At 36.6% G+C, this 25,804-nt stretch overlaps 1 protein-coding gene across 1 annotated transcript in view; it reads left to right on the forward strand.

The window, feature by feature from the left end:
* Nucleotides 1-24,338, forward strand: part of Agmo (alkylglycerol monooxygenase) — a 45,773-nt gene extending 21,435 nt beyond the window's left edge. The window contains exons 3-8 of the mRNA XM_032909100.1: nt 15,500-15,566; nt 18,581-18,646; nt 18,735-18,814; nt 22,078-22,212; nt 23,713-23,829; nt 24,225-24,338. Of these exons, the coding sequence (XP_032764991.1) occupies nt 15,500-15,566; nt 18,581-18,646; nt 18,735-18,814; nt 22,078-22,212; nt 23,713-23,829; nt 24,225-24,338 (579 nt within the window). The remainder of the gene's footprint in view (nt 1-15,499; nt 15,567-18,580; nt 18,647-18,734; nt 18,815-22,077; nt 22,213-23,712; nt 23,830-24,224) is intronic.
* The last annotated feature ends 1,466 nt before the right edge of the window (nt 24,339-25,804 follow it).

Raw genomic sequence — 25,804 nt, forward strand, 5'->3', positions numbered from 1 at the left:
TACTGCCACTCATATACTAATGTTCTAAAGCTTTGTATAAGAGATTTCCAACCTCACCGTTCAATCTTCCCTGGAATGTCCTGAGAATCACACATCTACATTTGCATGTGACCTCCCATTTCTCTGTCTGTGTACCTCTCTTTCTAATAACCTCTTACCTAAATCTATGTGGAAATCACATCCTCATGAATCCCACCTCTGCTTCAGAATGGCTTGTTCTGAAATTCTGTTTTGGAGAGGAGTTAAGAATCCTGGCTTCATCTCTGGCAAAGCTTTCCATGAAGAATGTCTCAGGTTACTGCAGGGAGCACTGCAGAATTCTTATGGGGGAGTTTCGTGTCTTTTCGTTAAGATCTCAGTCTTATTAAAAGCCACATAGAAAGGAATGAGAAGACAGCAGGAGGACAATTTAATCAGAGTTAAAACAAAGCAAAGCAAAGCAACACAAAACAAAAACAAACCAACAAGAAACCAGGAAAGACAAGTTCCATAACTTGAGAGCTGCCCAGAGGAGAGAGAAGGATTTGATGAAGAAAGCACTTTTTAGTTAAGCATGGGGATATTTAACAAGCAGGTAAGCACATGACAGAAAAATAGGCGCATGGCAAATTGGTCAGGTGTGCTGGCTTTAGAGAAAGAGTGAGAAAGCCCAAATGGGTAAGGAAAACAAGTTTAGGAAAGAGAATAAGAAAAGAGTCATGCTTTTATTTATTTTTAGAATAATCCAGAGTAGCTGGCGTATATACAATGCGTCAAGGCTGAGGCCCTGGAAGGGAATATATGGCCGGGGATTGGCAGTGGGTGTGTGAGTGGGGGATTGTCTGGGGAGGAACGAAGTACACGACTCCATTTAAGAGATAAGTGTTCCTCCTCTCTCTTAAGTATAACTTAAGGTAATACATAACTTTAGATGTGAGGTAGAACAAGTGCCCATTACGAAAGGCAAAGGGTTGCTTCATTTCTGTTCCGTAAAAGAGATATTTTTTTAAATCTATTCAAGTAGAGGTAAATGGCTCTTAATGATTCATCATTCCTAAGGAGAGGCATCTCAGGAATTTATAGTACATAAGATTCGGCACTTCTGAATGGTGACCCCTTAACTAGGTGACTGATCTTCCCTACTGAATGTTAGATATCCTCCCAGGCCAGATATTCCACTGACTTGACTGTAAGAAAATAGATGAGATTTTAATGGTATCTAACAGGGTTGTGTTCCTGCTCTCCATACCACTGCTGCTCATGGTGCCAATGAGGTATTTCCTTCTGAGAACGTATTACTTTAGACCTCCAAAGAAAATCAATAAACTTTAAAATATAAGATCACTACAGGGATGCACTAAGAAAAGTCAGAAACCACAATGACTGAGTTTGTAGCTGGCCAGTTAATAGATTCCAGAGTGCTGCAAACATTAGGAGATACAGAGAAGTAGGCACAAATGTTACTCTATATTGAAAAACCACCAGAGAGACAGCAGTAGAGGCTGACAAGGAAAGCTGACATTTAATGATGCAACCAAGAGAGGACTTGATTATTATCTCTCCACACACCACCAAATTCCATTTTCATGAAAGTTTGGACATTTTCTTGTACTGTTCAAAATTTTATATCTACGTTACAGACGAGAACATTGGAAAGAATTATTGTTTCTTTATACATATGCAAACAGACAGATACACACATACATACAAACAAACACACACACATACACACACACATGCACACACACACACACACACACACACACACATATATATATATATACTCACATATATACATTCATACATACACACACACAAAATCTCAACTATTTGTAATATGATTTTTTAAGTCATAATTGTGGGAAAAAAACATGTTTTTCCCAGACTTCTGGAAGAATTATTTTATTCTTCGTGTAGGAAGAAGGAAATTGGAATCTGCAAATCTGTTTCATGAATAGATTTAACCTTTGCTATTTCTTGATGTAGTACCTAGAGGAAAGTTATGAAATATTTTGTTGCAATGTGATTATAAAGCTTAAATATGAGTGTTGAAAACATGCAATTAGACAAGTTAAGTGGTTTTTGGTTTGGTTTTATCAATATTTTGTATTTTATTATTTAAAGCAATGTTTAAATTTAAATATATTTTTATTACATTCTTCTGCTCTCCCAAGTCATTCCAGATCTTCTCCTTCTTTCTAATATTCGACTTTAAGTTCTTTCTCCAAATAGAAACTCAAAATCCAGTACAAGAAAACACTCAAATCCTAGAACATTAAAAATTTTTGCCCCCAAAAGAAATGAGGCATAAAACTGTTACCCAAATAAAAGCACACAAAAACCATGGAGTCCACTCTTTGTTGACTATATACTCCTGAACATGAAATGCCTGACATGCAGTGCCATTATGTTGAAGTAAACTTGCTCTCCCAGAAGGTATAAATGACAGTTCTGTTATTAACCTTTACCATAGTGGATAGGCTTATAATCATTCATTCATTCATTCATTCATTCATTCACCCATTCATTCATACTCTCATTCATTCATTCATTACTTTCTTGGATATGACAAAAATACAATAAGGTAAACCAAAAACTATCACTTTGAGATTGGATAAGACAGACCAGTAGAAGGCAAAGTGTCCAAGAGAGAACACAAGAGTCAAAGACCCATATGTTAGCACCTTCAGAAATTCCATAAAAACGCTAACCTGGAATCCTTAATATAATCAGGCAGGAGCTGATGCAGACTGGCTCAGGCCCTGTGCATGCTGATTCTGTCTCTGTGATTTCATGTGAGCTTTGCTCATGTTGATTTAGAGGGCCTGTTTTCTTGGTGTCCTTTATCTTGGTCTTGCATCCTTTTGCTCCCTCTTCCTTTGGCTTCCCTGTGCTCTGAGAGGACGGGTTTGATAGGCATCTCCTATTTTTGCGTGTTTTAAAACCCTCTATCTGCATAATATCTGGCTATGTCTCTATATTTGTTTCATCTGGTACAAGAGGAAGTTTCTCTGATGATGGCTGAATAAGGTGCTGAGTATAGTCAATGTCATTAGAACTCTCAGTTTATCACTACATTTTTATTTTTCTTTACATTTCATTTTATTTTTCTTTCTTCCTTCCTTCCTTTCTTTTCTTTTTATTTTCTTTTTGACCAATATCATTGGATTTTGTACTATGTCCCTGGAATAAAGAAATGTCACAGATATACAATTTCATTTTCATTATGTAAACTATGTCACTTTCTTTGGGTTCCCTGGTACTAAAGATTCCCCAGTGTTCATTTCTTGAAGCAACTATCAATGTGAAATTATTTAAACCTTTCTCACATCATACACGATTTCCCTGCGAAATAGGCACGATCACAACATGACATTATTGTGGGTCATGAAGACCATGTAGGTTACTTGTTGACAGACACAGAGTACAAAAGTGTTTATGTATGACATAATTCCTTTTATGGAGCTTATTAAGCATTTCTAGCAATCATCACAGCTATTCACACACACTTTATGTCATAATTTAATGCCTCTGTATTTCACTAGAAATAATTTGAATGAATACACTTAAGAGATAATTGGATAAAAGTAGTTGATTACTGTACAAAGTACTATTAGCAATGCTTTTGTATAGATAGTAATAATATATCCAAATCAACATACTGAGTCACATGTCCTATGTCAATCTATTTGGAAGTGTCAAAGTGGATGTACTCTCTAAGGACAGAGCAAACAGATGGCAGGTGCTTTGATCTCGTCCATTGCACTTCTCAGCTTCCTTCTGCCATGTCTCTGTTACACTAATGTGACAATAAAATGCATGTCATGACCTAAGCATATAATATGTATACAGCAAAACAAATTCATATATTTCCCTTAAAATAATGTGAAACATTAAGAGTGTACTAAATGAGATGCAAACATGAAGTGTGAGCATACCTTATTAGTGAAATTTTATTTTAAGGTCATGTCTTGTAGCACATGTGGCAAAAAAATTGCTCCAAAAATATGGCATTAAGACAATAAGAAAAGAGGAGTGGTTAGATTCACCCATTATTATGAATTAACACCATCTCTTTTAAAGCTAAGAATATTAATATTTTTATTTATATATGGTGACCACAAATGTTCTTTGAGATGAGTTTCTGATTGTTATTATCTAGAAAACTTCCCCATTAAGCAAAATATTGATGCGGTCAGGTCAGGTACCTAATGCTGTAGGTGTGATTCAAAGTCTGGTATATCATTCTTATGGTTTTGTCCTGAAGTCTAGGCAGCTGACTTTATATCTTTGCAAACCTCAGTTTATGATGAACTACCTAATCATATGTCTATTACTCTAGTTTGATTATTAATCGTATATCATTTCCCACTTGAGATTTAATGCTTCCCATTTGCCATTCCATCTTAATTTATGTTTGTTGTTGACAACATAGCATTATTAATTTTTCTACTATTGCAAACTTTTTCCTTTTATCCATTTTAAGACAGAGGCAAGGGTCACAACAGCTATGAACCTCATGATGACAAGCTACAGTGGAAACTTTTTACATTTGTTTATATTTTGTGTGGGTGAGTGAGGACAATGTGACACAGTGCTTATGTATGTCAGAAGAAAACTCAGAAGAGCTGGTCCTCTCTTCCACCATATGGATGCTGTTGGGAAATACTGTCCAGATAACTCCTTTGAGCTCAGAGCAAAATGAAGAACATCCTTTTTCCAGAAGGGCTTCCCCTTTGATGACCTTGACTGGGAAGGTTGTTCCCCAATCTTTCACTTAAGGAAGGTCACATAGCCATTGGCAAATCTACAAGTTCAATGTCCTCTTTCCCAATAAGAACCTGCCCAGCAAGTACCAGGGATTCTGCCACGCCTCTTTATACAAATGAAACATTCACAGTACTTTAAACACCAGCTAATGCTTTTACATTCACCCTGAAAGTCCTTCCTCTACGTGGTTCATATATAGCCTTGGTTCACTCTGAATAAAATATATGCACACCAGCTTTGTCACTGAAAATCTTCTAAGAGAGCTATATCATTACCCCCAGTGAACTAGATTGTTGGGAGGAGGGCGGCAATGGGGGGAGGATGGGGAGGGGAACACTCATAAATAAGGGGAGGGGGGAGGGGAATGTTTGCCGGGAAACCGGGAAAGGGAATAACACTCAAAATGTATATAAGAAATACTCAAGTTAATAATAATAATAATAATAATAATAATAATAATAATAATAATAAAAAGATCTGTAACACTAAAGTCCTCAGAGAAGGCCTTCTCTCCCCTACACTCACTCCCAGTTGGACCCAGATCCTGCAAAGACCACCTATTCTAGACTCTACTTCCTCCTTCCAGCCTGGTATGTAGTGGTTCCTGGATACCTTGAGAGAGGAAACAGGATGTGAATCCCCAACTGGTCCCCAACATACACAACACAGATCCAAGGATTGAATTCAGCTCATCATGTTTGACAGCAAGCCTTTACAAGTGTATAAATTAAATTTTCAAAAGACAAAAGTTATATTCACCAATCTCTGTGAGTCACTATTTTTCCTTTAAATAATAATCTTTTAAAGTTAAGATTATTAGTATTGTAATTTATGTACGATAACCATAGATTCCTTGAAATAAATATCTGATCAATACTTATCTGGCAGGCTTCAACATTAGGTAACATATTTATCTGGGTAGGTCTCAGTGTAAAATGATAGGCATAAGAGGAACTCTTAAAAAGAGATGTTTCAGTTAAAACAGAAATGACATTAGTTATAATTGATTTTCTTGTGACATTGCCTATATAGAATATATGACTTTAAAATACAAGAAGCAATAAGAGTCCCAGGAGAAAGGATGGAGTTTGCAAGAGGGCTTGTTTTTAGAAAGAAAATTATGTAAATGGACATGAAAGGGAAAAGAATTCAATATATATTAGACTTGGTAGGTTCTAGTCTACTGATTGCAAGTTTATTTTCTAATATTTGACTTTAAATGAGCATGCTCTCTCTCTCTCTATCTCTGTCTCTCTCTCTCTCTCTGACACACAACACACACATACAGACACACACACACACACACACAAACGCATATATAGACACATAGTCAACCATAAAAAGATGAGCAGAACATACACAGAAATACAAGAACATTTACTTTAAACAGGTTTGTATCTATAAATATTTTTAATTAACACATTAATAATGAGGAACAGAAAGGAGATTTAACATTTGAGAAGAGAACCCAAATCAGAGACTCATGTGCATTCTGTTCATTTGAGAATATGATTATGACGACATGGTCATGAAAAAAAAAATACAGTGGGAGGTTAGAGGAGTTCACCAGATCCCCTGAAACTGGAGCTGTGGGTGGTTGTGAGTAGTGGGTATGTGGTAGAAACAGAGCCCTGGTCCTCTGAAAAAGCAGGAGGTACATTTAAAATTACTATACTTCCTTGAGTAGACTTCTCCCATAGACTAATAAATTTATCAGTATTTGTTTATTTATTTATTTATTCATTTACTTAATGTATGTGAGTACACTGTTGCTCTCTTTAGACACATCAGAAGAGATCCCATTACAGATGGTTGTAAGCCACCATATGGTTGCTGGGAATTGAACTCAGGACCTCTGGAAGAACAGTTGGTGCTCTTAACCACAGAGCCAATTCTACAGCACTGAATTTATCAGTTTTTAAATCACTTTCTTTTAGAATCTCATCATACTACCTATAAAAATGTGACTCATTTCGGTCATTGGATATATAAACTGATAAAACAATATAAGATGTTGTTAGTTAAGAATGGACTTAATTGATTAATGCGGTTAAGCTTATGAATGCGCCTACTTTTTCTTTGGTATCAAGTAGCTTGTAAAAATAAGTCGATGGTTAAAAAATATGAATTTAAGATCTAGAGCAAGTGGGTGGGAGGAACATGGGAGAAGTCGAGGGAGAAAAGGGAATGAAAGAAAATACTGTAATTATATTTCAATTTCAAAAATAAGTATTAAAAACTAAGTCATTGGGAATCCATCTCTCCTCAAAAAAAAAAACATGTTTAGCATTTCCTTGTATTTATTTTTAAGTAATTTAAAATGTAAATTAGAACAAATTAAAAACTGCTCACTTCATGAACCATTGTCATCTTGTTCAGGACTCCCATAACCAGAAGTGACAAGATTCGGCCTCCCACATAATTTATTATAAGTCCAGTCTTTTAAAACTTGTTTACTATATAAACATAGACAATACCAGTCTTTGTTGAAACCAAGCCTTTAACTCTTTAACCCTAGGCTGTGGATCTATCAGAAATATACTCCCTATGAAGCACTTTGTGATCCCAACAGTCTTGATTCGTAACGATTGTTTTATTTCCAAACTATAAATATTGTTTTTTCTTTCCTTGGTGTGGAAAATTGGCTACTTCCATATTACATGCCTACTGAAGTAGGAAACTGCCGAATCAGGTAGGAAAACATCTGGCCATGAATAAATCAGCATTTGTCCAGTATTTCAAAGTGTGAAACTAGGCAGACAAGCACATATCCTAAGATCTCTGCTTTCTCTTGCTTCCCTGTAGAGAGATTGGAGCTAATATGGCTGCCGCCAACATCTGTCTAAATACTAGTGTTGTCTTGAATTAACACAGCGAAACTAGTGGAGGATAGAATTAAGTTTTTATTTGTACATTTCTTTACCATATGCTTAGTAATATGAAATAATCCACAAAGGCTCAAACCAATTAAGCTCATAACAAAGAAAACGATGAGAATTAAAAAATCAACCAATGCAGAACAAGTAAAATTCTGTTTCATGCCGATCCATGTAGTTCATGACTTTTATAATTTTTTAAAATTTTAAGTAAGAAGAATTGCAGTGATACTGATAGTGAAATGCACATCTCTATAATAATCTGCAATATTTTATGTCATTACTCACTAGAAAAAAACTACACTGTAATTTGCTTTCTTCTATTCTGCGTCCTCTCAAGAAATCTTAGAACAGGCTCCATTCATAGACAGTAAGTAGACAATGGATGAATCTAATGTTGATGGTCAACAACAGAGCCATAGTAAACAGCGACTTTATTAAATCAGTCAGTGTGGCTGTTTGTAGTGTAAGTATTTTTACCACAAGGGTTTTTGCTCTTGGGGTCTGGATAAGAACTCAGTTTCCTGCATAGCAGGTAATGCTTATGCCGACTATGAATCCAAACTGATTAGTAAATCAATCAGCTATGCAGTGGTAATAAAAGGAAACAGGAAGTATTTTATCAGTTATAAGAGAAAATGGAAAAGCAATTGCTTTATTACTATTTTTGCGTAACCAAATTTTTAAGTTTCTATTGAAAGTGACTGTCTTGTAAACAAATTTCTTTTGAAAAGTCTGTGTAAACCTATTTTATTTTACTTCTAAAATCCTGTGAATTTCTTATCAATTTATAAGACATAAATTGCCTGAATGTTGATAGGTCTTATTCTGTTAAATATAAAAATCACTTTAAAAACAAGGTTCTGATGAGGTTTTAATTCTTTAAATATTTATAGTATACATAGAAAGTGCTTAAAGTAGTAATCATTTGGAATTTGAGAATATATTTAATGTCTAATAAATGATAATATATTTAAAAGAGGAAACTTTGTACATTACATTGACACATTGTATTTACTATCTGCAAGTTAGAATAAAATGACTATTATTTATTATTTATTATGTCAAAGGTGACAGAAATATCTATAACCATTCACATTACAAAAAGATATAGAAAGTAATAATATAAAAATGAAAAATACACATTTATTAGAATAAATATTTATTTACATTTCATATGGACAAATGTTTAGATTAATTGTTCTTGCATGAATTGCTGACTTAATTAATATTCCAAAAGAAAACAAGGAAGGAAGGAGATGAAGAAGATTGATACCAGCAGCAGGCAGTGGTATTAAATTGGCTACGACAAAAAACTCATTACAATATAGTTGTTAGAGCATTGAATTTGAGTTTGGGCTCCATGGAGTCTTGCCACTGATTTGAGATGTTTTTGAGAAACGTTTTCATTTACAACTGAACATAAAGTGTATCTTTCTTTGTTAAATGAAACATAGCAATAATGATCAATGACAGATGATCAATGCATAAGGGACTATGACTGTCTTAGGATTTCTCTGAAATACTGGATTCATTGGAATGAGGAGACCCACAGTGATCTGGGACTCTGGCCCATCAATCATGCATGCCAGCAGTCTTGACCAGTTACAGAACATGCCACGAATCTAAGCCTTATCCATATGAATGCCGCCCTGTGGCTCTAGCAATGGAGATGCTGTATCCTCAAGCTAGTCACTCCTCAGGATTGATCATATTGCTGGCATATTCAGTTTTACTAGGGGGATTTTCAAAAACACACATGCTTCTTAGAACATATTTTCCATGTTAGATGCTTTCCTTCCTACACAAGAAGGAAGATGATTTGTAACCATCCTTTATTTAAAAGTGCCTTTAAAATTAGCCATAGGATCATGCATTCTTTCTGAAAAGTGGTTATAAATATCCCCATGATTTTAAAGATCATATTTTACTATTTTAACAGCCATTTGCAGATATAAAAGCTGAGAAATAGAAATATGTAGTAGTCCCAATATTTTTTCAAAATTAACAGCAAAGTGCAAATATGTGTTTTGATTTTACATTAAGAAAATGTCATTATCTCCTATCCTCTCACTGGACTGAAGTGAGAAAATGCAATTTTCTGATCAGTTCTTGTGCACTAATTTGTAATAAACTAACTGAAATTTGATCATGCAGTCTCTTTACTTCTTATTAAACAAGGAATATAGAATCCGACCAACTTTCCTAAAGAATATTTGAAAATAGTTATTAATAATATGGGGGAAAATAAGCTAGAAGCCTGAGAAATAATTTAAAATACGGTAATCAATAAGAATTGTTTGTTAACATATTTCCTGTTTCAAGTGACTGCTCAGTTTGAATTGAAAAAAAAAATACAGTCAGAAAATGGGAAACATATGATAGATATTTATATATAATTGTATATATTTATATATATTTATATATCATTATATTTAATGATAGATATTTGATTAGTAGATTTATTATATACATTTTATTTCACCAAAGTAAAGTCATTCTTTCCAAATTAATTGTTAGACACAACAATGTTTCATTTGTTTAAGACATTGATTGTGAATATAAGATAATTATGAAGATTCTCAAGAAATTATTTCCAAATTTCCAGGTGACACAGGAATTCTCTTTTCTGTATTTGTGTTCTTTTCAATGAAATTGAAACTCATACAAACCTGTATTCTAAGAATTCAGGCGTTATTAAAGGTATCCATCTGCCCATGACCACCAGAACCTCTTTATCCCATTCTCCTCCCCTTCATTGCTTTGTAATTTCTGTTGGTCTCCCATTCACCTTCGTTTTGGCTGTTACTTTTAATGCCAAGTCATTTGATCAATCATTATCCTTGATCTTACTTTCCTGCCTTTCAATCCCATTGTTCTGGACTGGTTTATTACCTCTCTGGCTTTAGAATGGCCAGGCTCGATTCTTCTAACACTGCTCCTTCATCTTCTAAAGTAAAATGCCCATATCATTTGATGTTCTTTCCTTGGCTGGATAGGGCTGTAAGATAGGTATTTGCATCCACATAGCAGTATATGCAACCTCAGCTCTAAGCATATCCTATATTAGCTTAATTTTATCATGTGAGTTGCCTAGTGTAATTAGATTGTTTATTTGCAAAATCCTCTACCACTTCCCGCTGTTGTAATAAATGAAACATTATAAGCAAATTATCTCTATGAAGGCATAAGCATGTGGGAGGGAATGGGGATACATATTGATTTTATAAATTCAATCTTGCTGAGTAGCCATGGTATTTGTGAAGTTTCGTACATGCTGTAAGAATGAAGAAATGTAAGGCAATCTTACAAAACGTACAATAGGGAGAAACCTAAGTAACTTGGTTTCAGAACAAAGAGAAGCAAGAATTAATGATTTCACAATATGTTTCCAAAGTTGAAGAAATCAGTTGTTTGTGTAGAGAATATGGCATTCATGAAAGGCAGGAGTCCGCCAGGCCTACAGGAGAGGTAGATTAAAGTGAGCATGCCGAGACAACAGTGGAAATGCCTCCCAGGAAATGTTACTGGCAGTGGGAACTGAGACTAGCTCAGGTCTGATAGAGGTCTTTGGATGGGAGTCGTGTCTTAGAGTCATTTTATTTCTGATGACGCAAGCTATGAGTGTGGTTCGATCAGTGTGTACCTATCATGTACAGGGCTTTTGATTCGACTCTTAGAACTCAAAGAGAAGAGTAATCGAGTACTTAAAATGTGTTTTTAATAAGAGGAAATTCCATACAGGGGTAATGACAGCATCACCTGGTTCTCGTTCACTTGTTTTAATATGAAAGACTCTCTACCATTCCCAATAGAAACTGTGGAAGGAGAAACAAGGAGCCTTTGACTAGTCCAACAATTGACCCACAGCACGTCTGATGGACAAAGTCTCCTGAAATTTATCATGGAACTCACTGTCACAAAAATCTTAATTTTTATTATCTACACGTTCATAATTTCTTATCATGCAAAGGAAAATATCCTAAATGATGGTCTTGGTAGAAGAGTCAATGATTTCAAGAAGGAGCAAAAAATGTTCAAGATTTTTGTTCTGCATTCTTGAAAAGATTTGACATGCAAGTTTAAATGACGTGGAAACTAACAGCACAATATAAGTAGGATCAGTATAGGAAGAAACCTGTGGGCATCTTTGCTTAGATATGAAATTTTATTTATTAATCTTTGAAAGTTTGTATTTACCTTTCAGAATATGATGAAATAATGTTTCCTCTCCAGAAAATAATCATAAATTTTGTTATAAAACTTCAAAGTACTTCCGACCTTCTGAAGCTTTTCCATGGCCTTCCCGGGCACTCATATTGCTCAGATTATAAAGCCCAAAAGCAAAATATTATGGGACTGGCTACATTGCTTCAGTGACCTAATAAGAACCAGTGGCACAAAAAACATGAGGCCGTGTAGATGTAGAAACCTTCGCAAATAAGCAAAATTATCTTGACTCCTGGGTAGTCAAGAACTTGGCTGTCCATTGCCGCAGAGCTACACAAATTTGATTTATTTTATTTGATGGAAAATCATTTTATATGTATTTAAAAGAGATAAGATTTAGCTCAGCGGTAGAGCGCTTACCTAGGAAGCGCAAGGCCCTGGGTTCGGTCCCCAGCTCCGAAAAAAAGAACCAAAAAAAAAAAAGAGATAAGATAAAAAAATAGAAACACCTTTCAGGTGAAGTTAGAAAGAATTAAAGGTTTATCATAAGCTTGTAATATTTAGAGTAATGATTGAGCCCCCAAAACTTCACATTTTAGTTTTTTTAATGATAGGATATTGAATTATACTCTATTTGAGCCCTGTTGTTGTTAAATACTGTATTTTCAAGTAACGCATTTAAATCTAATAAATTAAGACAACGTTTTTGAACAATTAGAATGGGTCCGATTATTCCCAGAGCAACTAACATGTTTTCAGGAAGCGAGCCCTAGCTAGATGTGGTTGAATTGCTAAATGGCTGAATTTGCAAAAGTGGGCGATAATTAAACCGTTACGCTCAGCTCTTATTAAATATTAACGACTTCTCCATGACTTTGAATCAGAGGGTTTTCTACATGAGAGCTTCTGACCGGGTTGTCTGAATGATGAATCATCTGCCCTGTGGTGGTCTCCTCAGCTCCACAGTACTCATAGGCTCAGAACCAGGAAATTTAACTGTGGTTGACGTCTTTGGGCTTGGCTTTTACCAAGAACTTAAAAGGGAGATTTCGATATCGGTATCAGTGTGTTTTAGCCTAAAAGATCGAAACCTTTCCCTAAGGTAAAAATCTTGGCATTAAAATAATAATAATAATAATAATAATAATAATAATAATAATAATAATAATAATAAAAACATAAAAATCAAAATCACACCGCTCGGCTGAGACTCCAGCCATCTGAAGGCACTCGCCCCTGGTGTGGCTTCGGATCCGGCTGCACGCATTGCCAGAACCCAAGCTCAGAAAAGCATCTGGGCAGCAGAAACTGCTCTGTGTGGCCCCTCCACCCTTCTCCCTTCTCGTTGTTTGTTTTCTTAACAAATGTTAGGCACCAAAGAGACAAACAGGGGTAAATGGCTTACTCGTTTCCCATCTGGTTCTCTGGCAGAGACAAAAGCCGGACCGAAAGCATCCGTTTTTGTAAGGTTCTGAATCCGGAGGAGCCCACTCTTGCATCCCGCCAGCATCAGCTCCCGTCTGTATGCACAGTTTTCCAGCAGTAGAGAAGGATGTAGTGATAGGTCTTAGGTAATAAAACACACCACTCATTCTCGATCCTGGTGATTAACACCGTGTTTGTGAGACATTGGCTTAAGCTTTACTCCATAGGACTCTCTCTTAACGAATACAAGACGTAGAGTCAAACTACTTGAAAGTGCTGAAATGAGACAGTCTGGGATATACATTACTTGAGCTCTGATAGGGGAAAAGGAGTTGTGTTTTGACGTTAAAATACATTTCTTCTGGACATAACTGAAAATGGATGGATATGACCTCCCCCGCCCCAGGCCAGATATATAAAAATAAAGAGACAGAAAGGCAGATGGACAGGTAGGACAGATGGAAGAAAGGAACATGGGAAGGGAGGAAGTATAAAATGAAAGAAGGATGGAGAAAACGAGAAAGGAAGAAGAGGAGAAAGAGCAGAGGAGGAAGAAGAGAGGCAGGATTCAAGCATTTGTGTTACAGTTCTCAGTCATGCACGACGTGTAAAAACCAAGAGGGCACCATTGTAACCCTTTGCCTATACCCAGTGACTGACAGCCACTGTCATAACTGCATTCATACCCACTGACTGGCAGCACTGCTGCGAAACCAAGTGAAACAAGTTTTGTTGTCTGATATCCTCGCGGAGGGGAGGGACATAGAGAGAAGAAAGGAAAGGGGAAAGGAATGGGAGAATGGAGAAAAATCTAAATTAACACAGGGTATGTAACACTTCACATTCTTTTGCATTCAGACATCTGTTCTTTTCAGGCAGAAACCCTAAGAAAATGGCAGATATGGTATAAGCTAGGATAACCTTCCAGGCCTATAAAGAACGAACAGTAGGGAGATAATGTGAGTGACTGTTACAGAGGTACAGGTTGCTATTAGCCAGCAAGGTTATAGCTTCAATTTCAGGAGGATGTGTGAAACTACAACGGCAGAACAATATCTACACAACAACACCCAAAGCAAGTGTGTTAATTTAATATTAAAGATTAATAAAAATAAAGCAAAACGTTCACATCTCCTCGAAGGAAGCATTTCCATCAAGAAGTACACTTCTGGGTCTGGAAAGGTGGTTTAGTCATTAAGAACATGTAATGTATCGCAGAGACCTGCATTTGCTCCTCCTGCCCAGGTCTGATGGATCAGAACTGCTGTCAGTAAAGTTCTACCAGATCCAAAGCCCTCTTCAGACTGCCTCGAATATGACACTTAGATGCACAAATCATATTAGCAGAAACACTAGTACACATAATTAAAAAAATAAAATAAATGAGCAAATAGAAGTCTATTTCTGAGCTTGAACCTCTGCTAATGCTTTTAATCAGCACTGTCATATATTAATAAATTGTAAATTTGCTTTTGTACATTTTAGCCTATCTTTGTCAAGAATTCAGAAAAGTGGGAACTGCATATTTGTGCTGTCTGCTTTGATTAAACACAGAAGTGTTGATTCATTTCTGTCATCCTATTTCCTACGTTCTATTCTTATTGTCAGAGTACTTTCAAACAAGTTCTGGATCTCACCAGTTATGCTCTCACAAAATTGTGTTTCCCTGTCCGTGGCTAATGCCATTGTCTTTCTAAATAACATGTGTTTTCCTTCTACAACTGCCATCCCCTGCATGAGTACCCACGATTGACTGTTTCAAATAGATAGCCACATACTATGCCCTTATTACATGTGCTGCTGTGCCTGTCATATGCAGTTCAAGCTCTTAAGTCCAATATCCCTCTCTTTCCCTGTATCACTGATATTTTGACAGTTCATCAATGTCACCATTGATTGTGACTGCTTTCCCCTTCACCAGGAAGCGTGAAAGGTACCGTCACATGGAGAAGTCTAGAAGTTCCGTTATTTTATAGCGTTGTCACTCCTTTTGCTTTAGAGACGAGGACACCACATTAGTAAGAGCTTAAGTGATTTTCCTAGGATGACACAGGCACCCCTGGGTATTCAGATACTGAATTGAGTCAGACAAGCCTGCTACTGCCATACCCTGCGTAGGAACCCAGTTGTGCGGTCACTGCCTTTTTGTGATGTCACAGAGGGATTTTGAAGCTTTCTGTATCACATATCTAATGTGAGCTTCAGGGATGTGTATAATGCAGCAGATACATACTCATTGATAACTGTGTGTGTGCCATTATCTCTTTTGCTACGAGCAGGTCATCAGAACCCTTGGCCCTTTGGAACTGGTCCTTAATACTCCGAGCCATCACAGAGTTCATCATGGTAAGGCAGTTCCATTGCTTCATCTTCATAGCCTTTTTTTTTTTTTAAATCAGTGTTATACTTGTGTTGCTTTAGTAATAAAAACACACCTCACGCTATGACTGGACACTGTGTAAATAAGCATTGCTTCTCCTTTTCTATTCAGAGAAGCCTCAGCTTGAAAGCAAGAACCAGGGGACATGGCCTTCTCAACCTCTTCCCATCTTATCTAATTGTGCTTGCAAAGTGCACCAAAGAGCAGGAGAGGAGCTTGAAGGAGACCCATGTGGCTTCCTCCAACACAGTGCTAAGCCTCTGCCTTGTCCACAGTGAAATTGTTAATCTTGAAAACTACTGCGATTTTAAAGTAATTTTATTGTTTAAACATGTGCATTACAGGAAACAAACCACGAGAAGCCAATTATCTTATAGGAATAAATACGAGGTTATTTTAAAATTTTAAGAATATATATATTTAGATTTGAAGAGAACCAAGTAACCAACACTTCCCTCTCCTGCCTCAGGTCAGTAAGGATCTCAGCACAAGTTACACTGGCTGGATAAAAAAGACCCCCTGAGACTAGGCAGAGAGACACCAAGTTTAGTGAAAATCAAAATGCATAAGATTAAGCCTTATTTATGATGGGAAGATAAAAGTAAACTTGAATTTGCATGAGCTCTAGCATACATGAAAACATAACAGACTTTTCAAGTAATGAGACCCAGATAGCAGCAAGATCATCCAAGCCCCTTCCATATACACTGCATGAATAAATCTTAGGGACATAGTGTGAGGGCATTGGACAGAGCAGTGAATGCAGTCCTTCTGTTTCCCTAAGTCTGCCTTCACAGGCAGCATTAGAACACTGCAGCGTGGTCTTCCCCAGGGGAACTTGCCCCTTTCCCCCAGGCAGAGAACAGAGCAGCATCGAAGAGGATGGGTCAAGCTCTTTCTACCTCAGTGATGTCCCCTGTCCTGGGAGCAGTAAGCAAAGGCCTATAAGATTCTTAGGGATTCTTCTATATAAACAGGAAAACCTGGGGAGTGGAATCCACACTGACAAAACAAACAGCTGGGAGTTTCCTCTTTACCTCACTTTCCTACTTCCCCAGACTTTAGTCAGACAGGCTTAGGACCACAGTGTGTCCTACTATACTTCAGAGCAACACTTTGTGGTGAAAATTGTAGTGTGCTTAACAGAGTCCCTGATCTGTGTCCACTTGTCTGTACCCTCTCTGATTGTGACTACAATCATATCTTCAGATATTGCCACTCATTCCTTCAGGGGAAAAGCACTCTCTCACCTAGTGAAGAACCATGTTTAAGATGGTGGGTAAACTTTCTACTTTGTTAGCAGGGATGTGGCTTTATTTATGAGTCAGCTGAAGGCTTGCATGCACAGAAAGTGTGTCCATGAATACAGATACAGGGTTTAGTAGATTAAAACTCTTTTCGTTCAGCTTCAGTAATGTTTATATTATTATGGACATTTAAGTTTTAAAACACACACAATTTAAGAGAGGTTCCCAGTAACAAAAATTTAAATTGTAATTTAGTTATGTTGGAGCTGGAAAATTAATATTGCTAAAAGTTGTCATTCCAACTGGAATTTAATTTTTAAATATACCTTTTATTATTAAATATTAAAATATTATTAAAATAATCAAAATCACTCTAATTTCCTTTATGTTATAATTTTGTGTATATGGGCATTTTTGCCTGCATGTGTACCTGTATACCACGTGCACACAGTCCCCTCTGAGACCAGAAGAGCACGTCAGATGCCCTTGAATGGGATTTGCAGATTGTCCTGAGACACCACGGGTGCCGTGGATTGTACGGTGCCCAGGACTGTACAAGCAGCCGCTGCTCACAGCAGCAGTAGAACATTGCTATGGCCCCCAAATTCATTTAATATCAAATCTCTTCCTTTTTTACTTCCTCTGAACTATGCGATAATTATTTCTCAGTAGTTTTTATGAAATCTAGTTATATGAATATATAGATATTTAGCTAAAATATTGGGAAAATGCACATAAGTTTAAAAATGATCTCTTTGATGAAATTAATTACAAAATAATTAAAATGAGACTACAGCTCACAAATAAAATCTGTCGTTCTCAGTGGTACAATTCATTTATATTTTCGTGATCATAATTACAATATTTACCTTCCTCTTGCCCCTCTAAGCCTTCACACACATTCCTTGCCATTCTATTTCAAATCCGGGGCCTCTTTTCTCACGTATTGTTATTACTTGCATATTTGATTGGTATACTCTTAAATTTGACTTGAATCACCAGATGCTTTGATCTTCCCTGGGAAAGTCTGCCCTTTTCTTTTTCTTTTAAATTTTATTTTTCTTGGATATTTTATGTATTTACATTTCAAATGTTATCCCCTTACCCCCCTCTCCCATGCCTCCTCCAACTCTCCCCTGCTTCTATGAAGATGCTGCCACTCCCACCCACCCACTCCCACCTCAAGACCCTGGCATTACCCTACACTGGGGAAATGAACCTTCACAGGACCAAGGGCTTTTCCTCCTATTGATGTTGGACAATGCCATCCTCTGCTACATATGTGACTAGAGTTATGGGTCCCTCCATGTGTACTCATGGTTGGTGGTTTAGTCCCTGGGAGCTATGGTAGGGTCCGATTGGTTGATCTTGTTGTTGTTCTTCTAGGGTTGCAAACCCCTTCAGCTCCTTCAGTCCTTTCTCTAACTCCCACAACGGTTGGCTGCAAGCATCCGCTTCTGTATTTGTCAGGCTTTGGCAGAGCCTCTCAGGAGACAGCTATATCTAGCTCCTGTCAGCAAGCACTTCTTGGCATCAGCAATAGTGAATGGGTTTGGTGGTTGCATATGGGAAAGATCCATAACTTTCCTCAGTTACTTACAGTGAGGAGAAGATATTTTTGAAATCATTTTATTGCTTAAATTTTTCTTATATGTTCTAAATCAAGAAAAATAGACATTTTGGAAGCTCAGTTTTATCTCTTTGAAAATTACTTTTAATATTTTGTCTCACAGGTAGAAATCGTTACTGCATAGATAAAAACTATGCTGGCACTCTTATTATTTGGGATAGAATTTTCGGTAAGTAAAATGTACAAATATAATAGTTAATTAGCTGCTCTGGAAATGATTGAAAGCCAGGAGTCATATTGTAATGTTTATCTTCCAGGGACATTTGAAGCAGAGAATGAACAGGTTATATATGGTCTAACCCATCCCATTGGAACATTTGAGCCATTCAAAGTGCAGGTAATCCATTCAGCCTTGATCTTTCGGGATGCATACAGTTTCACCAATTTTATCTTTAAGCAGAAAATCGTCATTGTAGGTGGAAGCACTTTACATTGTTGTGAAAATATTTTATACACAAATGAGTTTGAAAATATCTTAGTGGTCATGTGACAACTTAAGTCAGATGGGTAAAACCCATTAAAACTTACCATAAGAGTTTTCTAATGTGTCTAATACTTCAAATGCAAAGAAAGTGCTTCTCTAGCAAACACGTTCTTTCTCAGAATAGACCTGAAATATATTCATGTATTCAGGAGTAGTGGTAAGACATAAAATTAAGGCTGGTCCCACAGTACGAAAAATATTTGCTTCAATCCTTCAAACTCTGGTTAAAAATTCAACGTGAGGCCTTTGCCCTTCTCATCTTAGAACTGGGTGTCAAGAAGTATTATACATCAGCTAGGTCCACGTATTACTTCTCCTGCTAAGGCTTCATGAAGCAGACCAATTTTCTGTTACACATGTGGTATTGCTTGTTCGCTGGCCTTAGTGGTTGGCACTAGAGAAACGAAGAATGTCTGCTAAGTTCCTACGTGTCAGCATCAGACTGCAGCAAAGACTCCAGAGGTTAAGAAGTCACAGATGAGGAAAAGGTAACAATGCTCTACAAGCTGTCATGGTCCTCCAATGACAGCTCTGTGCACTGGCTTGGTTGTGACACCCTGGAAGTAACAAGGTATCAACATCTTCTGTTTGGCCTCATGTTCCAAACCTACTTCAGTTTGCACAGAGCATTGAGACCAAAGGAAGATCGCCCACCTATCAAACCTCTGCTAGGTCAAGTATCTGCAAACACAAAACAGTTCATTCACCATCAGCAATAACTTATGCATCAGTGGCTCTTTTGTTTCTACTTTCTAACACAGGACACACAGCTTCAGAGTATTTAATTTCTAGTTCAATTGTCAGGTTAATTTAACCTTGCAAACCAAAACCCAGGTGCATTTAACTCATCTGCAACCTCCTTGCTTTACTGTGGCTTCGCACCCCAGCCATGGTCAATTGCTATCCTTCGTATATTGAAAGTCACTTCCGTGTATCCACAGTTGAAAATGCTGATGCTTATCTTCCTGTACCTTTCTACGGTGTGACACCCCTTCCACCTTCATCCAGACTCTTCTCAGACACAATCAATACATTCAGATCCTGACACACAACCACATTACATTAAAACCAAATTAGAAAATTTACAGGAAAGCCTCCCCCCCCCCCTTACCTTGCTTCAGGTACATTTTCTCCTTAATATGAATAAATAAAGAAAAATGTAGAAGCTTGCTTCATTTCTCTAGGGGAGAGCTTTATAAACCTGGTGCCACAGTGCCTCATATGACCATCTCTATAAAAGGGAGACTTGGCTCAGCAGCACTGTGGACTTAATTTGGAACAAATTATAGGTGACGTTAATGTTATTGATGAATTCGTAACACTTTTCAGCAACTCCTTGAGGAATATATTGCTTTTGTTTGTGTAATTTTTGAGGATAATGTGTTCATACCAGAGGAGAGATCGGTGAGTGGATATTGTAAGCACTAGATTTGCAGAGTCAAATGAATGGCTACTGATTCAGTAAGTGCTTTCTTGAGACAGTCACAGGCACTCTTTAGCTACTGCTCATTTAAGGCAAGTGGGAAACCTCTTCGTATCTCCCTTCAAAAACAGTTTTCTCCATCATGGTAGCTGTCACTTGGGGGGCTAAGATTTGTCTTCCTATGTGTTCATTTTAGCGAGAAACGTCAAGCTGGCAAGTCATGACAGTTAAGAGTTTTACCACACATAGTATTTGCCTTCATTGACATCCCTGTGCATGAAGCTAAATTGCTGATGTAGGGTTTATCACTCCTCAAGGAACCTAGAGTTTGCTCCAGGACATGCAGGCCTATGCTTGGCTGGCTATTGTTCTGTACAGAGCGCTCACTCTGCTCTCTTTGGAAGACCCAAAGTTCCAGGGAATAATGAACCAAGTAAGTCAGGGAAACAACTTCATGCTACTGTGATATATCGTTCATGGGTAGTGTCCAAATGTGAACAAATAAAATTGAAGTACATTTTCAAAACGACCAAATGTTTCAGCCTTTTAATATGTGCTGGAAGTTCTAAACATACTAATCTTCCATTTTAGTAGTAGTCAAAAGCTCCAGGCGAAGCTTCCTTCTAACTTTTGCCTCATCTTCAGAAATTTCTCCATTAAGTCCCATAATAACTCATGTTGATTCTTGGAAGAGTTCAAGCAATCATAAAACCCATTTTTCTAATCTTAGCCATTTAAATTCAGCCGGGGACTGCTAAAATGCCAGCAGGACCAAAAATTCTGAGAGCAAATGCTTTTCTCCCCATTAATGTATTTCTATATGATGCAAACCTCACATTTAGAGTCTGGAGCGGATGCCCAAGCCCTAGGAATATGTTCAATCCTATGATGTATCATGGGTAGTTATGTGGAATGTTCTTATAGTTAAAATTTATTGAGCACTTATATGTGGGTATGTTTTTAACGTCTGTGTATATCAAATAAATGCTACTTAAAGAATGCTACACCATTTAATGTAAAGGTCGCCCTCAGGTATCAAACTTTGGACCTCTACAATATGAAATGTTTGTGAATATGTTTTGTTAGTATAATTTTGTTAACATTATAAATTATTGTTTAAAAATATTTGAACTGATAAACATTCTTATGACGGCTCCATGTTCAACTGTAATATCCATCTAGCAACATGTTAGAAATGGAGTCAAGGGTTGGGGATTTAGCTCAATGGTAGAGCGCTTGCCTAGCAAACACAAGGCCCTGGGGTCGGTCCCCAGCTCCGAAAAATAGAAAAAAGAAAAAAAAAAACCAAAGAAATGGAGTCAATAATCATGATTATTACTTTCATAACTTCATGTTTCTAGTTAATTTTCTTTGGAACAGCCTCAAAGTTGATTTATACTACTTTGTTGATTTGTAACCAACTACATTCTTTTCCTTACAAACTTAGAATTTCATTTAACTGCAAAGATATTGATAAGAAGAGACACAGACCAAAGATATACAGTATGTATAGAATTTATTAAAATACAGAGTGTGATGACATATCAATATATAATTTATGTTCTCGTGCACAATGACTATTATAGACAATATGTAAATCACAGTGAATATTTAATAAGGTACGTAATGAGTTACACTTAATTTTCTTTTTTATGTTTATCTAACTTGGAATAAACTTTATTTTTTTTTCAAGTTTCACCATTTACTCTATATATGGACAACATTCTGGGCCACACCTGGTTTCTGCCATAAGTTTTCTGTCCTATTTAAAGGACCAGGATGGGGTCCAGGTAAACCAAGACTTGGCCTGAGTGAAGAAATTCCAGAGGTAAGTATAGTGCATAACTTAAGAGTTGAGAGGCTACATATGTATCCCGTTTGCACCTTCATGTGTTATCTTCATGTGAAACTGTAAAATGATGTTCCCTAGCATGATGTGTATGAATAGCTTAATGAGAGGACACCGCCATGAAGAGCATTACTTACCAGTTAGGCCTAGGCTCATTACAGGGAGTTCAAGGTAGGAAGTAGAACAACTGGAGCTAGTTTCCGAATCACTAAAACCTAAAGCAAGAGCCTCCTCTGATGTGTTTGTCTTCCACACAGAGACCTAGAACCCAAGAGACGGAAAGATCTTTAGAAATCAGGTCTATTCTTAATTTCATTTATGACAAAATGAAGTGCCCTAGATAGATGTTCTACAATGGTGCCAAAACAATGTAATTGCTAATGCCAAACCATGGCTGAACTTATTTAATATTAGAATAAATATATTAATAGTAGAAATAACTTTCAAAAAATAAGAAAAATACCAGAAACCAGGAAATTTTTGTTTGTTTATTTTGGGTTTTTTTTTTCAAGACAGAATTCTCTGTGTACCCCTGACAGTCTTGGAACTCACTCTGTAGACCAGGCTGGCCTTAAATTCACAGATATCCACCTGCCTCTGCCTCCTGAATGTAGGGATTAAAGATTTGCATCAAAACCACTGGCTTATGATATCAAAAAGTTATTTAAATCTGAAATCTTATTCTAGAGAAAAATAAAAAAGTTTAAGTCACAAGGACAGAAACTATAGGAAAAGTCAATTTTCATTTAAAAGATGGTATTTTTAGAAAAAATCATGTCGTATCATATAAAATATATTTATTATATATTTACATATATTATAAAGTAACATTTTATTATTTTAAATATCTTAAATTACTTACATATGTTTTAATTCCATAATTACTTGTATAGTAAGCTCCATATAGGTGGAACTACTTGATTATTTCTGTTTCCAAATGCCCAGGAAGGATGGTTTTGTCTTTCTTTCTCTTTACTTAAAAATAATCAAAATGCCAATTTTTAAATTATATGAGTACCTTCCTCTGCTTTATTCCAATAAAATTACAAACAGTACTTCTAGAAATCTTAATAGCTTAGAAAATTATATTAATAAAATACTATTTGATGTTGAATCGTGGTTACGTATGCTGCCCAAAGTCACCTGCCTTCTTGTCCTTGGTGTATTGCTAGACATGGTTCTAATTTATTATTCTTGCATATTGTAATTATGAATACCCATAAAGATGAAGCACCTATGTCTTTTCCATTTAAAGAAGACTAAATCATTACCAGAGGGCATAATATTTGGCATCAAGAAGCAACTCCCTTAATCTTCAGACAATTTTCTATCTAAGGAAATGAATGTCAAATTCTTTCAGAAAAAAGAAAACTGACAAAATCATGTTTCTGTAACTCATCTTTTCTCACAGTATGAATTTTATAAAGAGAGATGAGCTGCAGCGTTGAGTAAAGGAGATTGTCCTTCTTGTCTACCCAGGTTACAGGACAGGAAGTCCCTTTCACATCATCGGCATCCCAGCTCCTGAAGATATATGCTGTCCTCCAGTTTGCAGTAATGCTGGTGTTTTATGAAGAGACCTTTGCAAACACAGCGGTAGGTACTACCTATTTTAATATAGCATGTGAAAAACATTTTTTTAAATTAAGGTAAATTCTTACCTTGTGATGTGCTCTATTTTCTCTTATAATTGCTTTAAGTTGGGGGGGGTGTCATGGATTATTTAATAAACAGGTAAGTTAATTTCCTTAAGAGCATTAAATGTAAATAAATTAGTTGAATCCAAGTGATGTATTGTTAAATTTCAGTTTATTGAGTCCTGATTTCACCGGGTAGTTGGCAGTTTCTATCTTAACTACCAGGGGGCAGTTGGCAGGAGTAGGGCAGAGTCCCTGGCAGGGAGTCGCAGTAGGTCAGTCACTGCTGAACTTCTAGAGCCATGATTTAGGGTTAGTACCACATTGCTGCACAGGTGCTGGAACTAACTCTAGGGAGCAGCATGGCAAGGGGCCATGCTGGAATGGCTTGAGGACCGCCTGGATCAGAAAGTACTTGGGGGCAGCGTGGAGGCCCCCCAAATTATTGATATTTCTACATGGCCCTAGGGTGCTGGAACTAATGGCAGGGAGTGACTGCCAGGGTTAGAGAGTACCAGGGAGCCAGCCTGGAGAGATGATGTGCTAGGACTGGCCAACTGAGATAAAGTTACCCGCATTGCCATGTGGCCCAACAGTGCCAGTGCTGCACAGGATAAAAGGTTATTTTAGATTTAATATTTATGGCAACTGGAAGGCTGAAGATTGTTGCTCTTGTATGTTGTTGACAGGAGACTGTACCAAAATAGTTCTCTCTCTAACGTGCCTCAGTTCGGGAAGCCATATTAGGCTTCCTGTATTTTTAGATAATTTGGACGTTCTCAGATTTCTGACAGGATGGAAAACTAGTTATAGTTTCATAGCCCACCCAGGCTATTTAACATTGAGAGAATACATATTCAATTGGATAGTTATCAGATAGTATGCAAGCTAACCAAGACATAACATATAGATTTTAAACCTTTCTTAAGCTATGATACATAACGAAATGTCCTATTTTATTGACAAAAATGATGGACTGGGTGTTAGGTATATTTTATACTTCATAAATTACAAAATGATAGTGTGTTCAGCTCACATTTTAGAGGAATATTTTGTTTATTTGTTTGTTTAATTAGACAGAAAGGGTGAAGTGTAGGTTGATATCAATATGCAGGTGAGGGCTGGCACAAGTTAGGTCAAGGCCCATGATTGGACAGTAAAACGTAAGGTAGGACGAAGTTTTTGTAAGGTGGGAGAGAAGGGGAAAGAAGGAGAGATTCAAGATGGAGACCGAGAAGGGCAACCCAGGTGCGGATGGCCTTGAATTCCGAGGAGATTTGTAGTCTTGCACTTTGAGGAAATAGTGGAAAAATGGGTTTCTGAAAATTTGTGAAATTATTTTATTTTTCTTTTGGTTTAGTGTTCAGACTGTAATTCAATTACATTTTCCCCTAATCTTTCCTCTATCCAAAATCTTCCATAAAATCCTCTCCACTATATTTCAAATTTATGATCTCTTTTTCATTATTTTTTATTGCATATATCTGCATGTATGTATATGTGTATGTATGTATATACATATATTCCTAAATATAGCCTGTTGAGTCCATTTAAAGTAAGGCTAACCATTCAAGGCTAACCATTTTGGAGAATTTTAACTATTTTGTCTTCATACAGGACAGGGTAGAAACTTATGTTAACAATAGTTTGGATAAACATCAGATAAGAATAAATTTTAAGTTGGTCTCAGATCAGAGTTTGGGTATCTAACCAACAAATAATTTCAAATTACTCCTATAGCTAATATATATTAGATAAAATAGTCTAACAATTATAAACCATGAGTTCAAAAATTAATCAGAAACTCACTCGAGAAGAAAAACACACAGGACAAATCGTGGGTTATAACCACACAGTCAAACTATCAGAGTATTAAAAAGTAATATAATCAAAATACTAAGCACAATTAATAGTTTAATAAATAGATTAAATGT

Source organism: Rattus rattus, chromosome 7 (assembly GCF_011064425.1).
Source record: "Rattus rattus isolate New Zealand chromosome 7, Rrattus_CSIRO_v1, whole genome shotgun sequence".
NCBI classification, from domain to species: Eukaryota; Metazoa; Chordata; class Mammalia; order Rodentia; family Muridae; genus Rattus; species Rattus rattus.